The following is a 24,022-nucleotide window of genomic DNA, read 5'->3' on the forward strand; positions in this document are numbered from 1 at the left end:
AGAATCCCCAGAAAATGGAAAGTTGTTCGGCCATAACGAAAGCGTCCACTTTTAGCTTGTCATAAGCTAAGCTAGTGGCGCTCATGAGAGTGTGGATGAGGAGGAGGAGGAGGATAAGGAAGAGAATAGTAATAACAATAATCACTTTGTGGGTCAGTACCATGAAAGGGCTGCGGAAATGCAGTCTTTGATTATTCACAATTTACAAACAAGACAGGAAACAAACCACTGATCTGTATCTGCTGCTCATATCTTATTGTGTTTTTTTTATTGCATTTATGCGATTGCAATTTCTGTCTTTGCACTTTGTTTTACGGTGTTTATTGTGGTGTTTTCTTGAGTAAGCGTTCCTGTGGGGAAGAGCGTGCACGTGACGTCAGAGGAAGATTACAAGCAGCCTTTTCAGTGTGACGTTTGGAAAAAACATGTTTTCAACACAGAACTCTAAATTACTGGATTATAACTATGTAATAATGTACTGGATAAATGTAAAATATTTTCCCTCCCCCCGTTAAAAAAAAAAAAAAAAAAAAAAAAGCCCTGTCTGCGGTCCCTGAAGGCTGCATGTCTTCTTCCAGAGACGTTCCCCGGAAGTAAAAAGTGCGGTGTCGTGTTTGTTTGGAGGTGGAACTGTCTTCTCGGTTTCTTTTTCTTTCTGTCTCAAATGGCGAGCTCCGCGGGTCCGGACCGGTTTGGACCGGGACTAGGGATCACCGTGGGTCTGTTGCTGGTCCTAACGGAGCTCATCTGGCCTGTTAGCGCCGTGTCGGAACAGGGGAAGTGGATCGTGAACGTGGACAGTGTGAGTTTGATGCTTAGCTGGAGCTTACAGTGAACGTATCCTGATAGGTTCATGTCCCTGTCACAGTTCTGCGGGGTTCTGGTCCTCTGCTACTGAACGGACAGATTGTATCAGGCCGGTTAACAGTTGTTTTTAGAACTCGACCAAACTCACTGGATAAAATGTGCGATGTAATGAAAGTCTCACTGCCCTACATAATAATGAAAGGCTGAATTTACATTTATATACTAATTAAGTTGATTTAGTAAGATTACGTACAAAGTGAAGCCATAAAATTCTAATGTAATTAGTCGGATAACATAAAATGTAACATTTCCATTGTGGTCTGTAAACACACACACACACACACACACGTTAATTGTTTTAACACACTGGCAAATAAGTCAAGCTAAATTGATCCAGAATATCAGCAAAAAATATTCTACCTTTCAGATTCATTGAGTAACCTAAAGCAACACTTCCTCTTTCGGCTGCTCCTGTTATGGCCTGGTCACACAACATACAACGATAGCTGAACAAAGGAAAAAAGTCACAAATCATCGAGAAAATTTGGATGAATGAGCTTTCACTTTTCCCATCACCGAATAGCCTACAAATCAAGAGTGCAAAAGGTAACGAAAGAGGAACAAAACGAAACTGAAGCGAGTGTTGATCTTGATGCTTTAAACGAAATGCGCCTGGAGCCACTGCTGGAGCAGTGTGTGTCTGTATCCTGCTCTGCATCCCAGGACTTGGCGCTGGGACAGAGCTCATAGCGCCTGAGTCCTGGAGAACCTGTGAAGTGAAGCACATGATCCGATCCACTGTGGAGATCTGTGCGCATGTCAGTGAATCCACCTGCTCTGGTTGCTCATCCAGAACAAAAGAAGGATCATCGCCTTCATCATCAGAATCCTCACTGTCTGGTTCAGACTCAGCGCCCCCTGTCTTTCTCCAATTAAAAAAAATATCTGAAGCACTTGCTCAACATACATAACACGCCTCATTTTTACAAAACAAACCAACAAACAAAATCTCCACCACACTAACCACACATGCTAAATACTCCACCAAAATAGTACACACTCCAAATACGCCAAATCTTTCTTAAATCTCTCAAATACCAAAACTCTAATTGCTGTCTGTACGCCCGAAGTGCACTCGTACTCAGTGTTTATCGTGTCACTGCGTTCATAGATTTGATTGCAGCTGCATGTTTGCTTTTAATGTATGCGTTCTGTCACGTGTAGCCAAAATAATATACACTCCAAACACACCAAATATTTCTCAAACCTTTCAAATACCAAAACTCTAATCGCCATCTGTATGCCTGAAATGCACACGTACTGCATTATGTCACCTGTAGCCCTTGCCGCACTCCTGCTTACTTTAAAAAAATTTTTTTTTTTTTTTTTGCATTGTAGAAATGCGCTCCGTTCTCAAAACGGTAAAGCAAATGGCACTCATGTTTCTAGATGTACAGCGGGACACACTGCTTCCTTGTCAAGGCTGGGAACATGAGTCCTTCTGTGTTCCCCCCACCCATAAAAACAGTAGAAAATATTGCCATTTAAACTCACAAGCAAACTTAACCTTCCCGTTTATTGTTTCAGCATTGGGGGGAGAGAGAGCGCTGTCTCTCTCTGTAGATTTTTTTACATAAAAATGTCATAATTCATTCATGCCATCCAGTAGATGGCAGTGTTCTATGCGTTTTGACCCACCACGAGAGTGCATGAAACTGTCGCAGCGGGAACACAGTGTGAGCAGCTGGAGCATGTGTAACCACATTGCGCAGCTGCTGTGAAAAAAAAAATGCAACCCACGGGATTTGAACCTGCAATTTACAAAAGCTTTGATTGCCAGCCAGAAACTTTACCACTGCGCTGCCATCGCTGTCCTATAAAAGGTGTGGAAAAATGCCTGAAATCAACAAGGAGGTAGGTGTATTTAACAAAAATAAAACCACACACCATAAAAACAACACCGCATTTTATTGAATCCCTCTTATCGAGCGTGGTATGAACTGTCTGTTCCTCTGTAGATGACCCATGCTCACAGATGTACAGTCATGAAATGACATGAATGGAGCAGTGTGCTCTTATCATGTCCACATCTACTGGCCTGGCATGTCCAGCCGGCCAGCGTGCGTGTCCGGTCTGACACGCGTGCCCTGATGACGGCACACCACAGCACAGACACTGCGTTGTGTGGAACAGAGCTCACGTGGGGGCGTGACATTCATATCACCCGCTGCGTGTTATGATCTGAACGTCCGTTTCACCTGGGGCAGCTTGTCAATGTGTGTGCTGTGCGCTCGCTCGGTGCAGCCTGTCGCAACAGTGATATATGTTTTTATGTATGTCCACATGAAGACAGAAAGCAGACACACGTGCGACACAGTGGAAAGTTGTAAGTTCATGTCTGTCGATTCACGGTACGTGTTCACCTGCCGTGACATCCAGAAGCAGAGATCTCAACAGCTGTGGCTGTCGGTGGACACACCCCGTCAGTTCAGCGCACACACCATGGTGTCAGTCTGTGTTTGTGTTATGTGATCATTTCTTTTTAGTAATTTTCACTGCTGTTTAGTTATTCCCCCCATCTGCAACACATCTGGCAGATGTGTTGCGGATGGCGGGGTGCAACACGTGTTGTGGGGGGAGCCAACACTCTGGCATGCCACATGTGAGCTGCTGTTTTGCAATGCCACACTCATGGGAGCACTTCGACAAATTTCACATCCAGCTCAAAAGTGATCGTCTGCTCACTATTTTTGTGCTAACACAGCGAATGGCCACGTATTTTCTAAGTGTCAAGTGAGCGGGGTTAGATGTTCGTGTGTGTCACCTGAAATTTGGCTGACACCTGCCGCAAGAGGGATCGAATGGGCTCTCACAGTGCACACTCTGTCTTTCAGCCACTGGTGTGCGCAAATATTTGTAGCAACAGGTGTACGAGGTGTTGGAGATTCCTGCCTTGTGTGCAATAAAGCCATATTGGTACTATATGTGAAGGGGGCCTAATATGTGTAGAACTATCCCTTAAATAAAGAGATTCTTCGGTTCATGGTTCTGATGGGTCTTAAAAAAGAATGTGTGAATAGGTGTAATTCAAACCAGTTGGGTACAGGGCTGATGCATGCTTTCATACCTGACCTGGTTAGTTGTCTGTTTAACAGTAAATGCATAACCACATTAGCTTCACATGTATTTGGACATTACCAAGGCTTTTGTTTGTTTAGCTGTCTACTCCAGTATATTGAACTTGAAAGCAAATAAGAACTTGATGTGTATTATTTCATGGACAAGTGAGGAGTTAAAAGGTGCGTTGCTTGATTTTTAGTATGTCTTGTGAGTCTGTTGCTTCCAACTCTCAGTATGAAGTCCAAAGAACAAACAAACCCACCAAAGAGTTTTTAAAAAAGTATGTTTATTTGGCCAAATGAACCACTCAGAACATTCATACAAAGAAAGAATGCATCTTCTGGAGGAAGGAGAGTAAAGCATGTCTCAGAGTCATTCAAGAGAATTTCACCAGAGTAAATATCAGGGGTTTAAAAAAATAATGCCGGCATAATCTTTACTATACTACATCTTTACATACTGTATAACGCCTAAATAGATCCTTGTCATTTGATTGTTGGTTTGTATGTCACATGATATGGATCATACGTACCATTTGCCATTTTGTTCCATTTAGTGTGCAATTTTGTTCTACATGTTTTGTGCTATTGCATGCCATAACCACCATACGCTCACACTAGTGTTGGCGGTGCTTAGCTATAAAAGAAACATGGCAGGGTTTTAATGAGTGTATTGATGGTGTCATCAGGATTGTTTTTGAACTATCTGACTGTTTTGCAAGTTGACTGAGAACAATTTTGGATTGGATTTGACTGCAGTTTAAAGTTCGTGTTGGACTGGTTGGAACCTCAACCTCAAAGGACCAGTGATGCACACCAAAATATAAGTCCCTTTTCTCTTGGTTATAAATTAATAAATATTACATGACAAGGATCTATTTTAGGCGTTATATAAAACAAATAATGAATGTTTTTTTCATTCATGCAATGGAACGAATACTTCATTGGGTGAAAGATGAAATGTTCCATCTTTCACCTCATGAAATATTCTTACTATTGCCCTCAAACATTCATTATTTGTGTATTATACAGGTGGTTGGAAAACAGGGTAGTCTTGCTAACAGGTTTGGTACATTGACCAAATCTATGTTTCTGTTTATAGTAAGTAAGTAAGTAAGTAGTCAAATATGACTGTGTGATGCTTTCCATCCAATAAAATGTATTTTATTTTATGTGACACTGATGTTGTAATTTCCCTCCTGTGACCTGGCTTAGAAAAATTTTGTGTGTATTTGTTTCAGGACACTCTGAAGAGGCAAACATTCTTCTCCTTCTCCAAAACGCTGTTCAACAACAGTTTTGTCCATATTAAAAGTAGGTAGATTTGCCTGATGACTTGAAGTACTGTTTTCTCTTTGTTCTTGACATTAGGGTGGTTCAAAAAAATAAAAGTTGGAAATTCATTACTCTCACCCCTTCATTTTATGATGCTTTGGGAAAAAAGAAAGCCTGCCAAATATTTTTGTCATACATTAATATTTAGAGGTAGCACATAATAGCTGAAGGTTGTAAATATATCAGTTATCGCTGCCCGAGTGCCTGTGCAATAGGTTATCCATTATCCAGTATCTAATCACATCACTTATAAAGAGGATAGAAGTTAACCACCTGAATGTAATTAAAGTATAATTTATATTCAATTTAAAACTATACCTGGGTTTAAATATTTCTCACAAACAACATACTTTCAAAAATGTTATTTTAGGCTACAAGCTGAAAATTTTGCTTCAATTCACAGCTTCTTTTCTTTCAGATCTTTGGTGATGGTGAATCTAACATGAGATAAATGTAAAAAGAGACACTTGCTGACTTAACATGCTTAACCATTAACTGGAAACTTCAGTAAAACATGTCAGCTACTAGAAGTAGAACATTTGTATACCTTATTGGTTCCACCGACTGAAATAAAGGGAAACAAATTGCCCTCAAATGGGCAAATACTCAAGGTATTTTTCTTCAAACACACTGATTTGAAGAAAACTGTCCATGATGCTGCTGTGACCTCTATAGACATGGCAATTCCTTTTTAGGAGAGAGCTAGAATCCCACTGAGGGCAAAGCAGCATCTGATCACAAAGTTAGAAAAGGTGTTCAGAAAATGGAAAACATTGAAAAAGACCAAGAATCGCAATACAGACAAGCAGAAGAAAGATGAAACAGTGTTTTGTGAATCTTTGGTGGACTTGTTTGACATGGCACATCAGGATGTCCTAATAATGATAAAGTTTGAAGATGACAGACAGTTCATACTTGCTCAGTGAGAGAAAGGTAGAGGATGCATGACAGGCATAGATAAAATACAAACTGCCAAAGAACAAAGAGCAGAAAAAAGGAAAGCTGCAGAAGCAAAATACAAAGAGAAACTGGAGGAGCCTGGACCATCTAATGTCTCACTACCTGACACTGTCTCCAGCCAGAGTGAAGAGAACACAGAAAGTCCAGATGAAGAATTTGTTATGCCAGTGCCACAAAAAGCCAGTAAAATTAAAGCTGTTGTAACACCAGGACTTGCAGCAGCATTGGATAGGACCAAAACAACAGACAGAAGTGCCACCTATATTCTGACTGAAATGGCAGCAAGTCTTGGTCATGATGCAAGCAACTTAAATATCATTATCATGTAAAGGATGTTCTCTTATGTTACACAGCTGTATAATTGGTTCTTGTGCTGATTCATACATTTTTGAATATTAAGTACTGCAAGGCATAAAGAATATTATTGTTTGGAGCTAGATCAAAATATATGTGGAAATATATAAAGCATAGACTTATTTAAATTTATCAATAATGAAACAGTATTTCATCAATAAAATGAAAATGCAATGTTTGATTGTTACAAAATCTTCGCTACCCCAGTATGTAGGTATTGTAGGAGCATGATACATGTACGAGAAGAACTGCATCTCACAATTCATGTTTTAGTGTTAACTATTTTATGGGATATGAAAAGATTTGATTTTCCAATGTATTGCCATAATTTCTGTCCTGACATATCAATATTAAACTGACAGAAATAATTTGGAAATATCTGGAAATGACCATACTATATGACAGTTATTGCAAGCAAAATCTTTAAGGGCTGTGTGCTACCAGTAAAAATTATTACAGTTTTATGAAATTGTACATGATGTGTTTTTATGTTAGGTACAACAAATTTAGAGGGTGAGACTTGAAGTTTTTTGAAAAAATTTTTTGACCATTTTTATGGACCACCCTACTTGACATATTTGACAAAATATTTTATCAGGACAGTTCATCTGCCTTCTTAAAACCACAGTATATGAATATATCATACGAGTTTAAGGTATACAGATCAGAACAAATTTATTAGGCCCCCTATGAAGGTTAGCATTTTTGTTAATTTCCCAAGTGCTGTTTTAACAGAGCAAGGAATTTTCAACACAACATTTCTAAACATTGTAGTTTTATTTTGGCTGCTTACACTGTTTTACTTTGCACACAGAAACAACCACCAGGGTCAAAATTAATAGCTCCCTTAAAAAACTAACCTTTTTGTTGAACCATAGCACTGTTGTGCAATGATGTGCTTTAACTTTGTATTGATCAAAACTTGTACAATCAAGTTAAAACTGAGGGTTATCGTCCAATGTTCACATAGAATAAAAACTTCAGTTAGGGTTTGAGTTGTCACTTGACAAAGCATCAAAAGAAATGAGCTCAGACTTGAGAAAAAGAATTGTTTTTGCTCACAAACCCAGAGGAGGCCATATAAAGCTATCATAGCATTTCCAAGTGTCAAGAACTGGAGTGAGAAGTATCATCAAGAATTCAAAGAGAGCCACACAGTACAGAACAAGCCTTGCAGAGGTAGGAAGTGAAAGATTTCATCATATGAGTTTAAGGTATCAAATCAAATCAATTTTATTTATATAGCGCCAAATCACAACAAACAGTCGCCCCAAGGCGCTTGATATTGTAAGGCAAAAGCCATACAATAATTACAGAAAAACCCCAACGGTCAAAACGACCCCCTATGAGCAAGATGTGGACAAATTTATTTGGCCCCCTATGAAGTTTAGCATTTTTGTTAATTTCCCAAGTGCTTTTTTAAAAGAGCAAGGAATTTTCAACACAACGTTTCTAAACATCGTAGTTTTATTTTGGCTGCTTACACTGTTTTACTTTGCACACAGAAACAAAATTATTTCCCCCGAAACTAAACCGCCAGGATCAAAATTATTAGCTCCCTTGATGCTAATAGTCAATTGTGTGTTATTTTTGCTGGATAACAGCATGCAGTTATTTGTTGTAGTTTTCAACAAGTCTCAGACATGTCTCCTGAGGAATCCCAGTCCATTCTTCTTTGGCAAATCTCTCAAGCTCCTCCAGATTTGATAGTCTTCTGGTATGGACCTTGGTCTTCAGTTCGCCCCACAGATGGTCAATGAGATTCAAGCCTGGACTTTGTGGAGGCCAGTCAGTAACGTTCATTTTGGTCTTCTGGAGGTAGTTCTTCACCAGGAGAGATGTGTGTTAAAGGTTGTCGTCATGTTGGAAAACAAAGTGATGACCCGGTTTTTATGCTGAGTGCTTGATGGTTTCTTTCAAAATCTTCACATATCCTTCTTTCCAGGCCCACTGAAGCATCCTCACAGCATAATACTTACAACACCATGTTTCACTGAGTGTACTGTGTTGTTTGGGTTATATGCCACTCCCTTCTTTCTTCAAACATAAGGCCAAAAAGCTATAGTTTTGTGTCATCTAACTAAAGGACACACTTCCAGTATGTATAATCTTTCTCCAGGTTGTCCATACCATACTTAAGTTTGGCACAAAAGCGTCTCCTCTGCAGAAGTGGAGTTTTTCTTGATCTGCAACCTTAGTCTATTCCTGTCCACTGCTCTAGTGATTGTCTTCTTTGTGACTACAATTCCTGACTTGGCTAAGTCTTTCTCTAGTGTCTTGGCCGTTGTTTTGGGGTCTTTAGATGCATCCGTCACTAGTTTTCTGTCCATAGTGAATGAAATCTTTCACTTCCTACCTCTGGTAGGCTTGTTTTGTACTGTGTGGCTCTCTTTGAATTTTTGATGATACTTCTCACTCCAGTTCTTGACACTTGGAAATGCTATGATAACTTTGTATGTCCTTCTCTGGGTTTGTGAGCATAAACAATTCTTTTTCTCAAGTCTGAGCTCATTTCTTTTGATGGTTTCTCAAGTGACAGCTCAAACCCTAACTGAAGTTTTTATTCTGTGTGAACATTGGAAGATAACACTCAGTTTTAACTTGATTGTACAAGTTTTGATCCTTACAAAGTTAAAGCACATCATTGCACAACAGTGCTATGGTTCAACAAAAAGGTTCGTTTTTTTTAAAGGGGCTAATAATTTTGACCCTGGTACTTTTTGGGTTTTGTGAAATAATTTTGTTTGTGTACAAAGTAAAAAAAAAAAAAAAAAAAAAAAAAAAAATGTAAGCATCCAAAATAAAATTAGAATGTTTAGAAAAGCTGTGTTGAAAATTCCTTGCTCTGTTAGAAAAGCACTTCAGAAAATTTTTAAGAAAACTTTAAATTTCATAAGGGGCTAATTTTGTCCTCATCTGTATTCAGAGACCATTTCTGGTCAGTGTTTACCCTACAGTATTATGAAGCTCGTGGGCCACCAGGATAACAAGAACCCCTGCCAGGCCGGAAATATTTAGTTGATAACACCAAATAAGTATTAATTTGGTTGTCTATAATCATTTCAGCTCATCCATAGCCCTTTGATTCTGGTATTCTCTCACACAATCTTCTTAAATGTTATTTTTATAGTGATGTGACACTGTGCTAGTCATCTATTTATTTATTTATTTTTAATCTTACCAGCGGTCATCTGACTGCAGTGCGGAGTTTAAAGTTCCCCTTGCTTGTCAGGAAGTGTGATGATGTGGCACTGCAGGCAGGTGGACACCCATGCAAACTCATGACTCAGATGAGGGATTAGAAAAAGGTTTAATAAAAAAAAAAAACAGGCTGAGGTTGGTTCACAGGATGACTATCAGACAGGTGGCGGTACAGACGGTCATGAGGTAGAGCCGTGGTCAAAACGAGCGGAGTTCCAGCATGGGCAAACGGGTTCATAGGAGGTGGCAAAAAACGGAGTCAACAAACAAGCAGGGTTCAGGCACGGAGAAGCAGGATAACTGGCTGAGTCAAAAAACGTGGTCAAAAACAAGCATGGGCAAGAATACAGACTATGGCAGAACTGGTAGGCTTGGACCAAGGCAGGATGCACAACAAAATGGCGCTAAACAAATTATGGGGCTTAAATACAGAGGGTAATCAGGGCGTGATGAAGTGCAGGTGCAGGGAGGAAGGCGTGGCCAGATGAGACAAGAGACAAGGCTGGCGTGACAGGTGGATGTAACAAACACAAGCAGCAGTAACAGAAATGTGACAGTGACAAGACAAAAGTCAAACAAAAGCAGCAGTAACAAATGTGACAGTGACAAAACAAATGTTAAACAAAAGCAGCAGTAACAAATGTGACAGTGACAAAACAAATGTTAAACAAAAGCAGCAGTAACAAATGTGACAGTGACAAAACAAGTGTTAAACAAAAGCAGCAGTAACAAATGTGACAGTGACAAAACAAACATTTTGGAGTAGTTTGGTCAAGGAAAACATGGCCCAAAACAACTTTTTTTGTGTAGCTCATCAATCATGAACAGCAAAATATTTGTGATTGATGGGTCCTGGCTTGGTAATTGGCCCTTAGGGTGTCTTGGTTTGGAAATGTCATAAAATTCCAAGAGGATTATAATGTTATAGTGCTGACTTTTAATTGCACTTTTCATAAAAACTACAGGGCATTAAACCCCGTCACACTAGAGGCCGAATGAGCCAGAATGCTGTCTGAATGTAAATTTGATTGCCATTTGGGCAAAGTCGAGACACAATCAAAAACCTCCGACAGCTATCTGAGTGCAATCCAAACACTCGGGCACTTTCGTGCGGCCAACCCGAATTTGGAGCACATGCACCCAGTTCTCTCGGTGCATTCCAGGTGGAAAAAGCTTGAACGGCAGTCTGTGTGCAGTCCGATCACAGTCTGACTTGCATTCTAAATGTTCTAATGGTGTTAAAACAGTATTTGAAATGGTCTGATCGCATTGAGGGTAATTCGCCATGGTTAGGCACGTCAGATTCTGCTGGCATGGTCCAAGTGCACACTGGATGAGCCGGACAGCACCCTGGTGCATCCCATTCGGTATGCTAAGGACATATTGTAATGTGCAAAGTCTGTGGCACGTAATCATTATGTGCACTAGATGTGAACATTGCACAATTACACCGAAATCACCGTGTGTCACTGTGAATCAAAGTGTAGCAGCACACAGTTTCTGAAGGGGGTGTTATATCAATAATAAACCTTACATTACAGATACATTGTCATTCAGTCTCATGGGTCAGATAATGTATGTGAAATATCATGATAATCATAGCCGTAACATCACGTGCAGAAGCGCACGTCGCGCTGGTACCCCACAGCGTGTCAGTGTGTTCCAGAGGCTCGACGCAGCGTGCCACAGGGCAGCTGATCAGGGTGTCACAGCTGTAATACGCATATTATGACATACACACCATATCACTCTGTAGGAGGACTGACAGTGCAACTGTTTCGCCAGGCCCTTACAACGTAAACAAAAATAAAAACTCACCATTGGAACACTCCAGATGTGTCTCACAGTGCAGGGTGAACACCAGCTAGGAGCTGCAGCCTGTGATGAACTCCCTCTCATCCTGGCTGCACCGTGACCTGGCAACATTGGCTCACAAATGGCTCATCCACCATGAAATACGTATCACATATACCCACCGTCCTGCGATGCGTGCCATCCAGCCAGACAGCACGACTCACAGCCCCTCCATGTGCCCCGAATCATCATGTCGTCACGCTGTGTCCGATCACACAGTGCAGAGGGTTCGTCATGTGTGGTACACACATGTTCATTCTGCCAGCACAGAGTCCCGCTGAAAGGTCAGTGGGCGCTGGGGAGGGAAGGAGAGAGCGAGGCAGTGGGTGAGTGGGAGAGTGAGTGAGTGACGTTGTCCGTTTGACAGCTTTGACAGATATGACATGAACCCAGTCCATACATTGGTTGTATTTCAATATCCAGTATCACCAGGTCTTGTGCAAAGGGCAGACACAGCACTGGCCCACACCCTTCTCTCCCCATGTTTGGCGTCTAGACTTTTAGACATCGGATGGCAATCAGCAGCATTCATCCAGCAGTTGGAGTGCTTTATTTATGATCTTGGAGCATTCTGTGTCTTCGTACTGTTTTCCAACTACGTTTGGACTGCGATCGTGCACCTATGCACGGATGTGCCCGAATCAGTGGAGGTGGGATCCGCCCACATTCTGAGTGGTTGTACGGTGTTCGTACATGGCTGTCCAAATGTCTGTCCCTCCCGACTGCTTCTCAAGTTTGGCTTCTTCCCCATTCGGCTTGATTCTGCTTCATTCATGTTGATTCTTGCTAAGTGTGATGGGGCATTTACAGTTGCAAACATAAAATTTAAAATTTTATAATCTGTGCAAAACAATTAAGTTTACGTAGTTCTCAGTGATATGGTACAAGGGGATGTGCAATGGCCTATAAGAAGTTTGAACTGCTAGCCTAGCTTGATCTGCTCTGTCACCTTCTGCTAACTTTTGTGACTATATGAGGTCTGTTAGAAAAGTATCTGACCTTTTTATTTTTTTCAAAAAACCATATGGATTTGAATCACGTGTGATTGCATCAGCCAAGCTTGAACCTTCGTGCGCATGCGTGAGTTTTTTCACGCCTGTCGGTTGCGTCATTCGCCTTTGAGCAGGCTTTGTGTGAGCAGTGGTCCACCCCTCTCGTCGGATTTTTATTGCGAATAAATGTCTGAACGATTTGGAGCTTTGCTGCATCAAATTTTTCCAGAAACTGTGAGAGACCTCCAGGTGGACACCATTCGGAAAATTCAGATGGCTTTCAGGGACGATTTTATGGTGGTTACACAGATTAAGGAGTGCTCCAGCCGGTTTAAAGACCGCCCACAGCTGCTGAGAGCGCACCGCGCTCTGAGCGCCGATCGACAGGCTCAAACCCCGCTGAATCAACCAGATCATTTCCAACGTGAAGGCTTTGTTGATCGTGGATGTCGTCTGACTTCCACAAAAAGGCAGAAGGCGTGGAAATCAGCACTTTTTCGGCACATTCCACTGTTACAGTAGTTTTTTTCATGGAAAGAGGAGCGGAGGGATGCGCCACCGTGCCGCTCATGGCGCGGCACAAAACCACCTCCGTGTTGGTCTCACAGGACGGTTTTCAGACAGCTTTTCAGTCGTGTGACTATCCGAGAAATTGTGCATGAGCTGGACATGCCACAACATGTCCTGTGAGGCTTCATCACGGCGTTGCTTTGCGCCATGCAGCTCCGTCGCGACGCACGGAATTCCTCTGCTCATCTTTCCATGACAAAAACTCCTGTAACAGTGGAATGTGCCGTTCATTTCCTAACTGGACGCTGTCTTGATCCGGGACGTCATCTGACTAGCACAGGAATTGCGGAAGACGTGGAGATCAGCACTTTTTTGGCACATTGAGACAGACGTGCGGAGGAATTCCGCGCGTCGCGACGGAGCTGCATGGCGCAATCTGAAAACCGTCCTGTGAGACCAACACGGAGGTGGTTTTGTGCCGCGCCATGAGCAGCACGGTGGCGCAACCCTCCGCTCCTCTTTCCATGAAAAAAACTCCTGTAACAGTGGAATGTGCCGAAAAAGTGCTGATTTCCACGCCTTCTGCCTTTTTGTGGAAGTCAGACGACGTCCACGATCAACAAAACCTTCACGTTGGAAATGATCTGGTTGATTCAGCGGGGTTTGAGCCTGTCGATCGGCGCTCGGAGCGCGGCGCGCTCTCAGCAGCTGTGGGCGATCTTTAAACCAGCTGGAGCACTCCTTAATCTGTGTAATCCCCATAAAATCGTCCCTGAAAGCCATCTGAATTTTCCGAATGGTGTCCACCTGGAGGTCTCTCACAGTTTCTGGAAAAATTTGATGCAGCAAAGCTCCAAATCGTTCAGACATTTATTCGCAATAAAAATCTGACGAGAGGGGTGGACCACTGCTCACACAAAGCCTGCTCACAGGCGAATGACGCAACCGACAGGCGTGAAAAAACTCATGCATGCGCACGAAGGTTCAAGCTTGGCTGATGCAATCACACGTGATAAAAATCCATATGGTTTTTGAAAAAAATAAAAAGGTCCGATACTTTTCTAACAGACCTCGTAAGTTGAGCAGCGTACAAAGACTCATTTTTGAAGATCTGGAAGTTTTATACCATTTCTCGTCCTGCTTGTAGATGACTAATTGAAATCTCTCTCCTTGCACTCCAGTTTTATCAGTAACCTGCAATTCGTCCTTGCCCCCTGAGCTGCAAGTATCCTGGTATCTGAGGAACTCGCACTGTTATGACGAAGTCTTCAGCATTCCTGTAAGAATGTTTTTTTTTTTTGCTCTGGTACTCTACTACAGGGCTGCAACTAATGATTGTTGGTTTCATTACTGACACTTCTACATGACTCCTATGCCAGGTCTGGATCACTTGAATGTTGTGGGCGTGTCTAAGAAAAACTCAAAATATGACAAAACTGAAGAACTCATAAAGTTCTCTAAAATCACTTGAGTAAGGCACTTATGAATTATTCACTTTGTGTGACTGGTTTTTGCATGAGGCCTAGTAGTTTGCCCACTTGTTTTTCTTCCTGTTGGATGAATCTGTGCATGGTCCCACATTTGCAGCCACTTAGAGGTATGCACAGAATGTTGAATTTATCCCATTGTCTTGCTCAAGCTCCATCTGTTTCTTTGGCCAAACAGATGTGGAAATAGATGTTGTATTCAATGGACAAACCCTCTGTGATGTCAACCAAAAATTTTTTTGAAGATCAAATGTGGGTGTTTTTAGCTGTTGCCATCTTTGCAGTTAAACTCTCAACCAACCCATAAATGGGTACAGGAGTACAGTTTGGGAAAGAATGAAGTCCGAACACACTCACCTGTCTAAGCCTAAAAACATTACTAAAGCCTAACAAAGTTGAAAATGACCTCCGCCTAATAAGATGGGTAACCAGAGCATAGGAGATGAACACATATGTGTTTGTGGCCCTAATAATAGTTGGCTTGGGTGTAGGTTTTAAAAACTATGGCTGGCATGTTGCCTCAATAACCATGTAGCTAACATATATTAGTGTAACTAACATTACCTAACGATCGATTTGTGATAATAGTGTTAAGATACAAATGAAGTAATACTAAAATTTCAATCACAAACACTGGGTGGCAGGCTCCTTACAGTATCCATTTGTCCAATGAACCTCAAAGCAAGCCATATCTTCTCAGATATTTATATTAAAATGTTTATAAGGGGCAATTGCACAAAAGTAAACGGTCAGTGGTGTGCTAGCAGGCTGTACTAGAGGCTGGCAACCTGGACCCAGCACACACCCACACCTAGCTATCACTCAAATCGGACACACACCTAATTATACACAACTTTGCGGCTTAAAGCAGTTTAAACTGGTAGGCATATAAAAATTTACTCCCTGTACAATTATAAATAAAATAATTAGCAATACTCTGTTGGCTGTCCATTTGGCTGCTCCCGTTTTTGTGTTTGGGGTCACCACAGCGGATACAACCAGATCCACATTGATATTTGGCACAGGTTTTATGCTGGATGCCCTTCCTGATGAAACTCCAGTGTTACCTGGAGAAACACACAGCTGCTGGTGTTCAAAAGAGGTCTCCCATCCAAGTACTGACCAGGTCCCGCACTGCTTAGCTTCTGAGATCTGACAGGATCAGGCTTACACAGAGCAATACTCTGTAAAAATGTTATTTTTGCTGTAAAACTGGCCAATGTAACTGGAGTTTGAAGGAGGTTACCATGCTTCTGGAGCCACTCTGAAGTGGTTATTATGAGGAGTTGCTGGTCTTGACAGTTCCACATTGGTTTCATTTTTTTAGCAGTGGATGTTGCCGCTTGGTCCAACCAGCTTTCAGAGCAGGAATACATACCAGGAGGGATAAATTGTGGGTGTCTGCTGGTTTAAACAAAAGGACTCTGATATGGAACAAGGCCTGTCTTGTCAGTAGATAGTTACCACCCATAAAATATTCAGATGAGGCTCTATACCAATTTTTTTTTGGTCCACTGTCAAGCTATTTGTAGCTGATACATAATTCCTATTTCAGTTACTGACATTGCAGTATTAGTATTAATTAAGCATGTAAGCTTCTGGTGTTGTACTCTCTCTGTGCCTCTTTTTGATCCTGGTTTCTATGTTTCCACTGCAGACAAAACAGGTAGAAAATTACTTCAAGTCAAAAGAAGTCAAGCAGGAAGGGGGCAGTGGATCCTTCATTTTACACGAGTATCCTCTGTTAAAATGCCAGCCAAATATGGACCCCAATTGGGTAACACACACACTCACTCATGTAAACAGTATGCATTCACATCCACACAGTGTGATGTGATGATTACATTTTCATGGTTGTGTTTGTTTTATGCTGCAGTTTAGCTTGGATTTCCATAAGAACCAAATAAAACCACTAAGAGATCCGACTAAACAGGTGAGAGATTTTCTGTCTCCATTTCACTTTGGGTTTGTTTTAGTCACCAGCAATAGACTTTTTCTTCTGAGTGAAGTGTCTTGCGTGTAGTCTCCTTCAGGATATGTAGTGTAGTGCATATAAGTTAAAACAATATTTAATTAAATATGAAATATAATTAAATCCCTCGATCGGGGCGCCACCTCATACCCACATTATAAGATGTCTCTGAGAAGTGTTTCGGGTTGTAATGGTGTGTGCATGTTCTCACTTTTATCTGCTGTTTTAGTGGACATGCTGACTTCAAATTAATTTTTTCCCCTTTTTATCATGGAAAGTACCAGGCAATATATGTTCATCACTACTACATCATCAAAGAAGTAGCGGGGACTTAAAGAGCACATACAGATCAGTGTTGTTGGCACTTTTTAATTTTTAAGTACAGAAATGAAATCATTCATTCATTTATTCATTTCCTGCTGTTTATCCGGGTCTGGGTCACAGTGGCAGTAGGTGACCAAGTTGCTTATCCCGTACTTCCCTATCCTTGGCCATGCCCTCTAACTCTTCCTGGGAGATCCTGAGGCATTCTAAAGCCAGCTGGGAAATATAATCGCCCCAGTGTGGCCTAGGTCTTCCCCTGGTCCTCCTCCAAGTTTGGTGTGTACTGAAAGACTTCCTGAGAGAGATAACCAGGAGGCATTCTCATCAGATGCCTGAACCACTTCAGCTGGCTCCTTTCGATGGGAAGAATCAGCTGCTATACTCCAAATCCCTCCCAGATATTCAAGCCTCTCAGCCTGTCCCCACGTGTAACCCCAAATACCTGATGGAGGAATCTCATTTCAGTGATGTGTATCCTTGACCTTGTTCTTTTGCCATTTTCCAAAGTTCATGACCACAGGTGAGGATAAGAGAGTAAATGAGCTGGGAACTTGAGAATCTCACCTTCTGACTCTTCTTCTTTCCTCACCATGAGGATGTTCTGCAGTACAGCATCCGCAGTGTTTCAATTAAAAAATTTATTTAGTTTTATATATCGCCAAATCACAACAAAGCTGCCTCAAGGCGCCTCACACAAGTAAGGTCTAATCGTACCAACTAGGGCTGCATCTATCGATTATTTTAGTAATTGAGTGTATTCTGTAGATTATTCTGGCGATTAATCGAGTAATCGGATAAAAAGTACTTTTGCATTTTTAAACATCAATAGTATAATAGTCCAGGGCTCTTCCTAAGCAATGGCACAATGTCGCTGTGCCAAAGTCTTGGCATTTTTGCTGAAATGGCAATGGGATGTGGCTTTTTGTTGTTGAGGTTGAACATACAAGCCTCGCAGTCACAGTTTTTTTCTTTGTTGTTATTGTTTGTTTTTTTAAGTTACTGTGTTTGTGAAGCATTGTGTGTTGCCCAAAAAAAGCAAAAATTAAAAAGCGAAGCACTCAGTGTGAGTCTGAACAAAACAGACAGCAGCCGGCTTCGACCGTGGATACCCAGCCGTTGGGTCAATAGTCACTCACCACGTCGAGCAGATCATGTGTTTTTTAAAAATAGACAAACACACTGCTTCACTTTACATGCACAGTAAGTCTGTTTCAGATGATCAGTGTGGATCCTCTTTCTCTTAAAAGACTTTATTTTACTTTGTGTTGCAATGGAAAGCGGTAGCTTTAAGGGCTAAGTTATTAGCTGTTACACAGCCCAAGCGCATGCTCTGGTCTTCTTCTGTTGTTTTTCTAGGGATGTTACAGTGCCACACACAAGCCTGGCATATATACTACAACTTTAAATGAAGCTATATATATATATATATATATATATATATATAATATAAGGCAATCTGTGTATGTATGTGGCACAGTTTGTGTTCGGGGTGAACTCTGCGATGTGTGGCCATCACGTTTGGTATGTGGGACCTTCACAGCAATAGATATGTTTTAAGAAATACTCATGTGAGTGGTGGTACCTTTTAGTTCATCTTCTTTAGAACCCTCACCGCTTGCCGCCATAGGGCGGGTACTTCTCTCCAAGAAAGCAGCACTCCTAGCAGTGGATAATTGCATTAGCATCAACCAGGGAACCAGTGTATGACCTTCACAGCCAACCAAAAATCAACTGAAGTTGAGATGTCAACTTTGAAAAATAATAATAAAAAAAAATCCTTTGTCGTTCATGGTGGAATGAATGGCACCATTTCATTGAAATATTGGCCTTTTTTTTTTCAAACAAAGCCACAACGAAAGACTATCCAAACCTGGCCTGAGGGAGCGCTCTCCCAGCTACAGGACTGCTTCTCTCAGACTGTATGGGATTTATTTTCCAGCCACAACCTGCAGGAGTACACTGACACCGTACTCTCTTACATTAAGAACTGTGTTGACACTGTCACCATCAACAAAAGGGTCAGGGTTTTTCCAAACAAGAAGCCCTGGATGAACAGCGCAGTCCAGTCCCTATTAAAAAGCCATAACACCGCCTTTAAATCAGGGGACAGGGCCCTGTACAGCGCGGCCAGGTCCAACCTGAAAAGAGGCATCAGGGAGGCCAAGGCTGCCTACAAGAAAAAGATAGAGGACCACTTCACTGTGAATGTCCCCAGAAGGATGTGGCAGGGAATAAATCATATAACCAACTACAGAAGCAGCAAACCAGGAAATGCTAGGTCTAACGCCTCACTGGCAGAGGAGCTGAACTGCTTCTTCGCCCGCTTCGAAGCAGGCAGACCAGCAGCAACTCCACACCCACCACCCTCCAGCACTAGCACACTAACACTTCAGGAACATGAAGTGAGACGTGTGCTGAAAGCGGTGAACCCCAGGAAGGCGGCCGGCCCCGATGGTGTACCTGGAAAGGTACTCAAAGCGTGCGCTGACCAACTGGCTGGAGTTATCACCTGCATCTTCAACCTGTCCCTGTCGCAGGCCATCATTCCACTCTGCCTCAAATCTTCCACCATCATTCCAGTCTCAAAGAAGTCAGCAGTGGAGAGCATAAATGACTACAGGCCTGTTGCACTTACGCCTGTGGTCATGAAGTGCTTTGAAAGACTGGTCTCTCAGCACATCGTGGCCTGTCTGCCTCCCACTCTGGACCCCCACCATTTTGCCTACAGGGCAAACCGCTCCACAGAGGACGCTATCACCACAGCGCTCCACACTGCGCTGAGTCACCTGGAGCACCAGGGGAGTTACAGTAGTGTTCAGAATAATAGTAGTGCTATGTGACTAAAAAGATTAATCCAGGTTTTGAGTATATTTCTTATTGTTACATGGGAAACAAGGTACCAGTAGATTCAGTAGATTCTCACAAATCCAACAAGACCAAGCATTCATGATATGCACACTCTTAAGGCTATGAAATTGGGCTATTAGTAAAAAAAAGTAGACAAGGGGGTGTTCACAATAATAGTAGTGTGGCATTCAGTTAGTGAGTTCGTCAATTTTGTGGAACAAACAGGTGTGAATCAGGTGTCCCCTATTTAAGGATGAAGCCAGCACCTGTTGAACATGCTTTTCTCTTTGAAAGCCTGAGGAAAATGGGACGTTCAAGACATTGTTCAGAAGAACAGCGTAGTTTGATTAAAAAGTTGATTGGAGAGGGGAAAACTTATACGCAGGTGCTTATAAGCTTTCTCCCCAGAGCGATCACTGCACTGAACAATAACAAATCATTCTAATCTGCATTTTACAAGTTTCTTGTGCAATATCTGTAAACCATGTGCAATATTCCTGTGCAATATGATTCCACAGTTGTATATAATTCTCGTTTTACATTTTACTTGGTCCACATGTTATTTTATTTTATCTTATGTTTATTTAGTTGTACATATACTCTGAATAATTTATTGTTAAATTTTATTATCCTTTATTTGGCTGAAAGTTACTCGCACCACGGAAAGCACCCTTTTGGAGTTGCACTCAAATCTCGTTGCAATGCAAATTACAATGATAATAAAGGCGATTCTGATTCTGATTCTTTTGTCCACATACAAAGTATCTTTGTTTGACATGCAATCTCCAACTATTGAGTGGATGTTCCCTAACCTACTCAATTTTTCTAAGAACCTTTTTTTAAATTTTATTTATAAAGCTGAATGGAGTTTGTCATAAAATCAACAGATATCAGAATCGATGAATAAACAGTTTTCTACATGCAAGGCCAGACCAAAATACTTCATGGCAGCATAAATTGCACCATTTTATTGAAATATTGGCCGTTTCCCGAATTCTCCAGTGTCTATTTTTGACATGCCTTCTCACTTTTTCCAAAACCATTTTGTTTTTCAATTTCAGCTGAATGGTAAATGGACTGCATTTATGTAGCACTTTACCATCTGCATCAGACGCACAAAGTGCTTTACAATAATGCCTCACATTCACCCCGATTTCAGGGTGCTGCCATACAAGGCACTCACTCCACACCGGGAGCAACTAGGGGATTAAGGACCTTGTCCAAGGGCCCTTAGTGATTTTCTATTCAGGCTGGAATTTGAACCAATGGGGTTTGTGGTAAAATTGTGCCTTTACTATGAGGAATAGACCCAACAAAGTATATATTTTTGAAAAGGTCTTTTTAATAGGAATACAGATGTTACTTTAGAAATAGCCTCGGCTCGGGGGTTTTGGAAAAAAGTGAGAAAAAAGGAAATCAGAGGATACCCAGTTCAAACTGGGTATATTGCATACTGCATATTCAAGATTTTGCGAATAGCTCTGATTTTCAACCAAAACCTCAAGACCCATGCAGAGGGAAGCATGATTCTAACTTTAGTTTGTAATGGAAGCAAAAATAAAAAATGTGAACACCATACTTGGTATGGTGACTTGGGGCATCAAGGCGAAGGTCACTGGGGCCCTTAGATTGAAAGCGCACGTGCGTGAACACACACACACACGGTCAGCCTTATATATTAGATCATGACGTGCTCACTGGACCCCTTACTTTCACAGTTCATGTAGTACTCAGGTGGTGCTTGCTACATTACCTGAGTTGTTTATCCTTCACCTGTGCACTTATCATGACATACGACTTTTATTGTTCAGGATTTTTTTTAAATATCAACATTTCATCATTTTTAGTGATTATTTGTGCACATATTGTGGTGTCACCTACACTTTAAAACATACCTGTTGCTGTGAAGTTCCCATATACCAAACGTGACGTGTCTCAGCCCACACATTGCAAAGTTCACCTCGAACACAAACCGTGCCACATACATACATAGATTGCCTTTTATTTATATATATATATATATATATTTATATATATATATATATACACCAGCTGAGTTATCCATTCTACCCCAAGAATTTTAGCCATGTCATTGTACAACCCCAATTCCAATAAAGTTGGGACATTGTGTAAAATGTAAATAAAAACAGAGTACAATGATTTGCAAATCCTATTCAACCTATATTCAATTGAATACACCACAAAGACAAGCTATTTTATGTTCAAACTGATAAACTTTTTTGTTTTTGTGCAAATATTTGCTCATTTTAAAATGGATGCCTGCAACACATTTCAAAAAAGTTGGGACAGTGGTATGTTTACCACTGTGTTACATCACCTTTCCTTCTAACAACACTCAATAAGCATTTGGGAACTGAGGACACTAATTGTTGAAGCTTTGTTGGTGGAATTCTTTCACATTCTTGCTTGATGTACGACTTCAGCTGTTCAACAGTCCGGGGTCTCTGTCGTATTTTGCTCTTCATAATGCGTCACACATTTTCAATGGGCGACAGGTCTGGACTGCAGGCAGTCCAGTCTAGTACCTGCACTATTTTACTACGAAGCCATGCTGTTGTAACATGTGCAGAATGTGGCTTGGCATTGTCTTGCTGAAATAAGCAGGGACGTCTCTGAAAAAGATGTTGCTTGGATGGCAGCATGTGTTGCTCCAAAACCTGGATGTACCTTTCAGCATTGATGGTGCCATCACAGATGTGTAAGTTGCCCATGCCGTGGACACTAACACACCCCCATACCATCATAGATGCTGGCTTTTGAACTTTGCGCTGGTAACAATCTAGATGGTCTTTTTCCTCTTTTTTCCGGAGGACACGACGTCCATGATTTCCAAAAACAATTTGAAATGTGGACTCATCATACCACAGCACACTTTTCCACTTTGCGTCTGTCCATTTCAAATGAGCTCAGGCCCAGAGAAGGCGGCGGCGTTTCTGGATGTTGTTGATATATGGCTTTCACTTTGCATGGTAGAGTTTTAACTTGCACTTGTAGATGTAGCAAATAACTGTCTTAACTGACAATGGTTTTCTGAAGTGTTCCTGAGCCTGCGCGGTAAGATCCTTTACACAATGATGTCGGTTTTTAATGCAGTGCCGCCTGAGGGATCGAAGGTCACGGGCATTCAGTGTTAGTTTTTGGCCTTGCGGCTTATGTGTAGAAAGTTCTCCAGATTCTCTGAATTTTCTGATTATATTATGGACTGTAGATGATGGAATCCCTAAATTCCTTGCAATTGAACATTGAGAAACATTGTTCTTAAACTGTTTTATCTCGCAGTTGTTCACAAAGTGGTGATTCTCGTCCCCTCTTTGCTTGTGAACGGCTGAGCCTTTTTGGGATGCTCCTTTTATAACCAATCATGACACTCACCTGTTTCCAATTAACCTGTTCACCTGTGGAATGTTCCAGACAGGTGTTCTTTGAGCGTTCATCAACTTTCCCAGTCTTTTGTTGCCATGTCCCAACTTTTTTGAAATGCGTTGCAGGCATCCATTTCAAAATGAGCAAATATTTGCACAAAACAATAAAGTTTATCAGTTTGAACATTAAATATCTTGCCTTTGTGGTGTATTGAATTGAATATATGGTTGAGGAGCATTTGCAAATCAATGTATTCTGTTTTTATTTACATTTTAAACAACATCCCAACTTCATTGGAATTGGGGTTGTATAGTTCATGTCACTTTAGTGTGTATGTTGTCATCATTAATTTTTATAGAGCAATTTGTGACATTCATAAGACTCAAGTGAATGATGATAAAAAGATGATAGCATATCATATCACTGCAACGCTGTGGGATATATATATATAATGTTCTTAGTGTCTCTGCAGCTGTTTCCCCAACTCTATTAAACAATCAGCACCAAACTTGGTATGGTGATTGGGGCCCTTAGGTTGAAAGCGCATGTGTGCAAACACACACACACATACACACGGTCAGCCTTATATGTCTGATCACGACCCGCTCACTGGAGCCCTTATTTTCACAGTTCACATGGTACTCAGGTCAGGTAGCAAGCATCACACTTTTCTTACTATGTAGTAGCAGCCGGTGAGGGTGTACTTTAAGTACAATCTGAAGGTGCCAATGCGCACTGCATGCGAGTTAAGGTGTGTGTTTTTTGACTTAAAATGTACCTGCTGTGGACAGCATGCAGACTGCTGAGAAGCAGGGGGCGTTAGGTTGTAAAACCCCAAGTGCTAAACGGATAAAATCTAATAGAGCTGGGGAAACA

General features: G+C 41.4%; 1 protein-coding gene across 2 annotated transcripts in view; it reads left to right on the forward strand.

Annotated features, from left to right (window-relative positions):
- Positions 1 to 564: 564 nt before the first annotated feature.
- Positions 565 to 24,022, forward strand: part of zgc:162698 (uncharacterized protein LOC560165 homolog) — an 85,586-nt gene continuing 62,128 nt past the window's right edge. For both annotated transcript variants that reach the window (XM_034168213.1, XM_034168214.1), the window contains exons 1-5: positions 565 to 802; positions 5,168 to 5,240; positions 14,314 to 14,411; positions 16,277 to 16,396; positions 16,496 to 16,552. In XM_034168213.1, coding sequence (XP_034024104.1) covers positions 665 to 802; positions 5,168 to 5,240; positions 14,314 to 14,411; positions 16,277 to 16,396; positions 16,496 to 16,552 — 486 coding nt within the window. In that variant the 5' untranslated portion in view covers positions 565 to 664. The remainder of the gene's footprint in view (positions 803 to 5,167; positions 5,241 to 14,313; positions 14,412 to 16,276; positions 16,397 to 16,495; positions 16,553 to 24,022) is intronic.

This window comes from Thalassophryne amazonica, chromosome 4, assembly GCF_902500255.1.
Source record: "Thalassophryne amazonica chromosome 4, fThaAma1.1, whole genome shotgun sequence".
Taxonomy (NCBI): Eukaryota; Metazoa; Chordata; class Actinopteri; order Batrachoidiformes; family Batrachoididae; genus Thalassophryne; species Thalassophryne amazonica.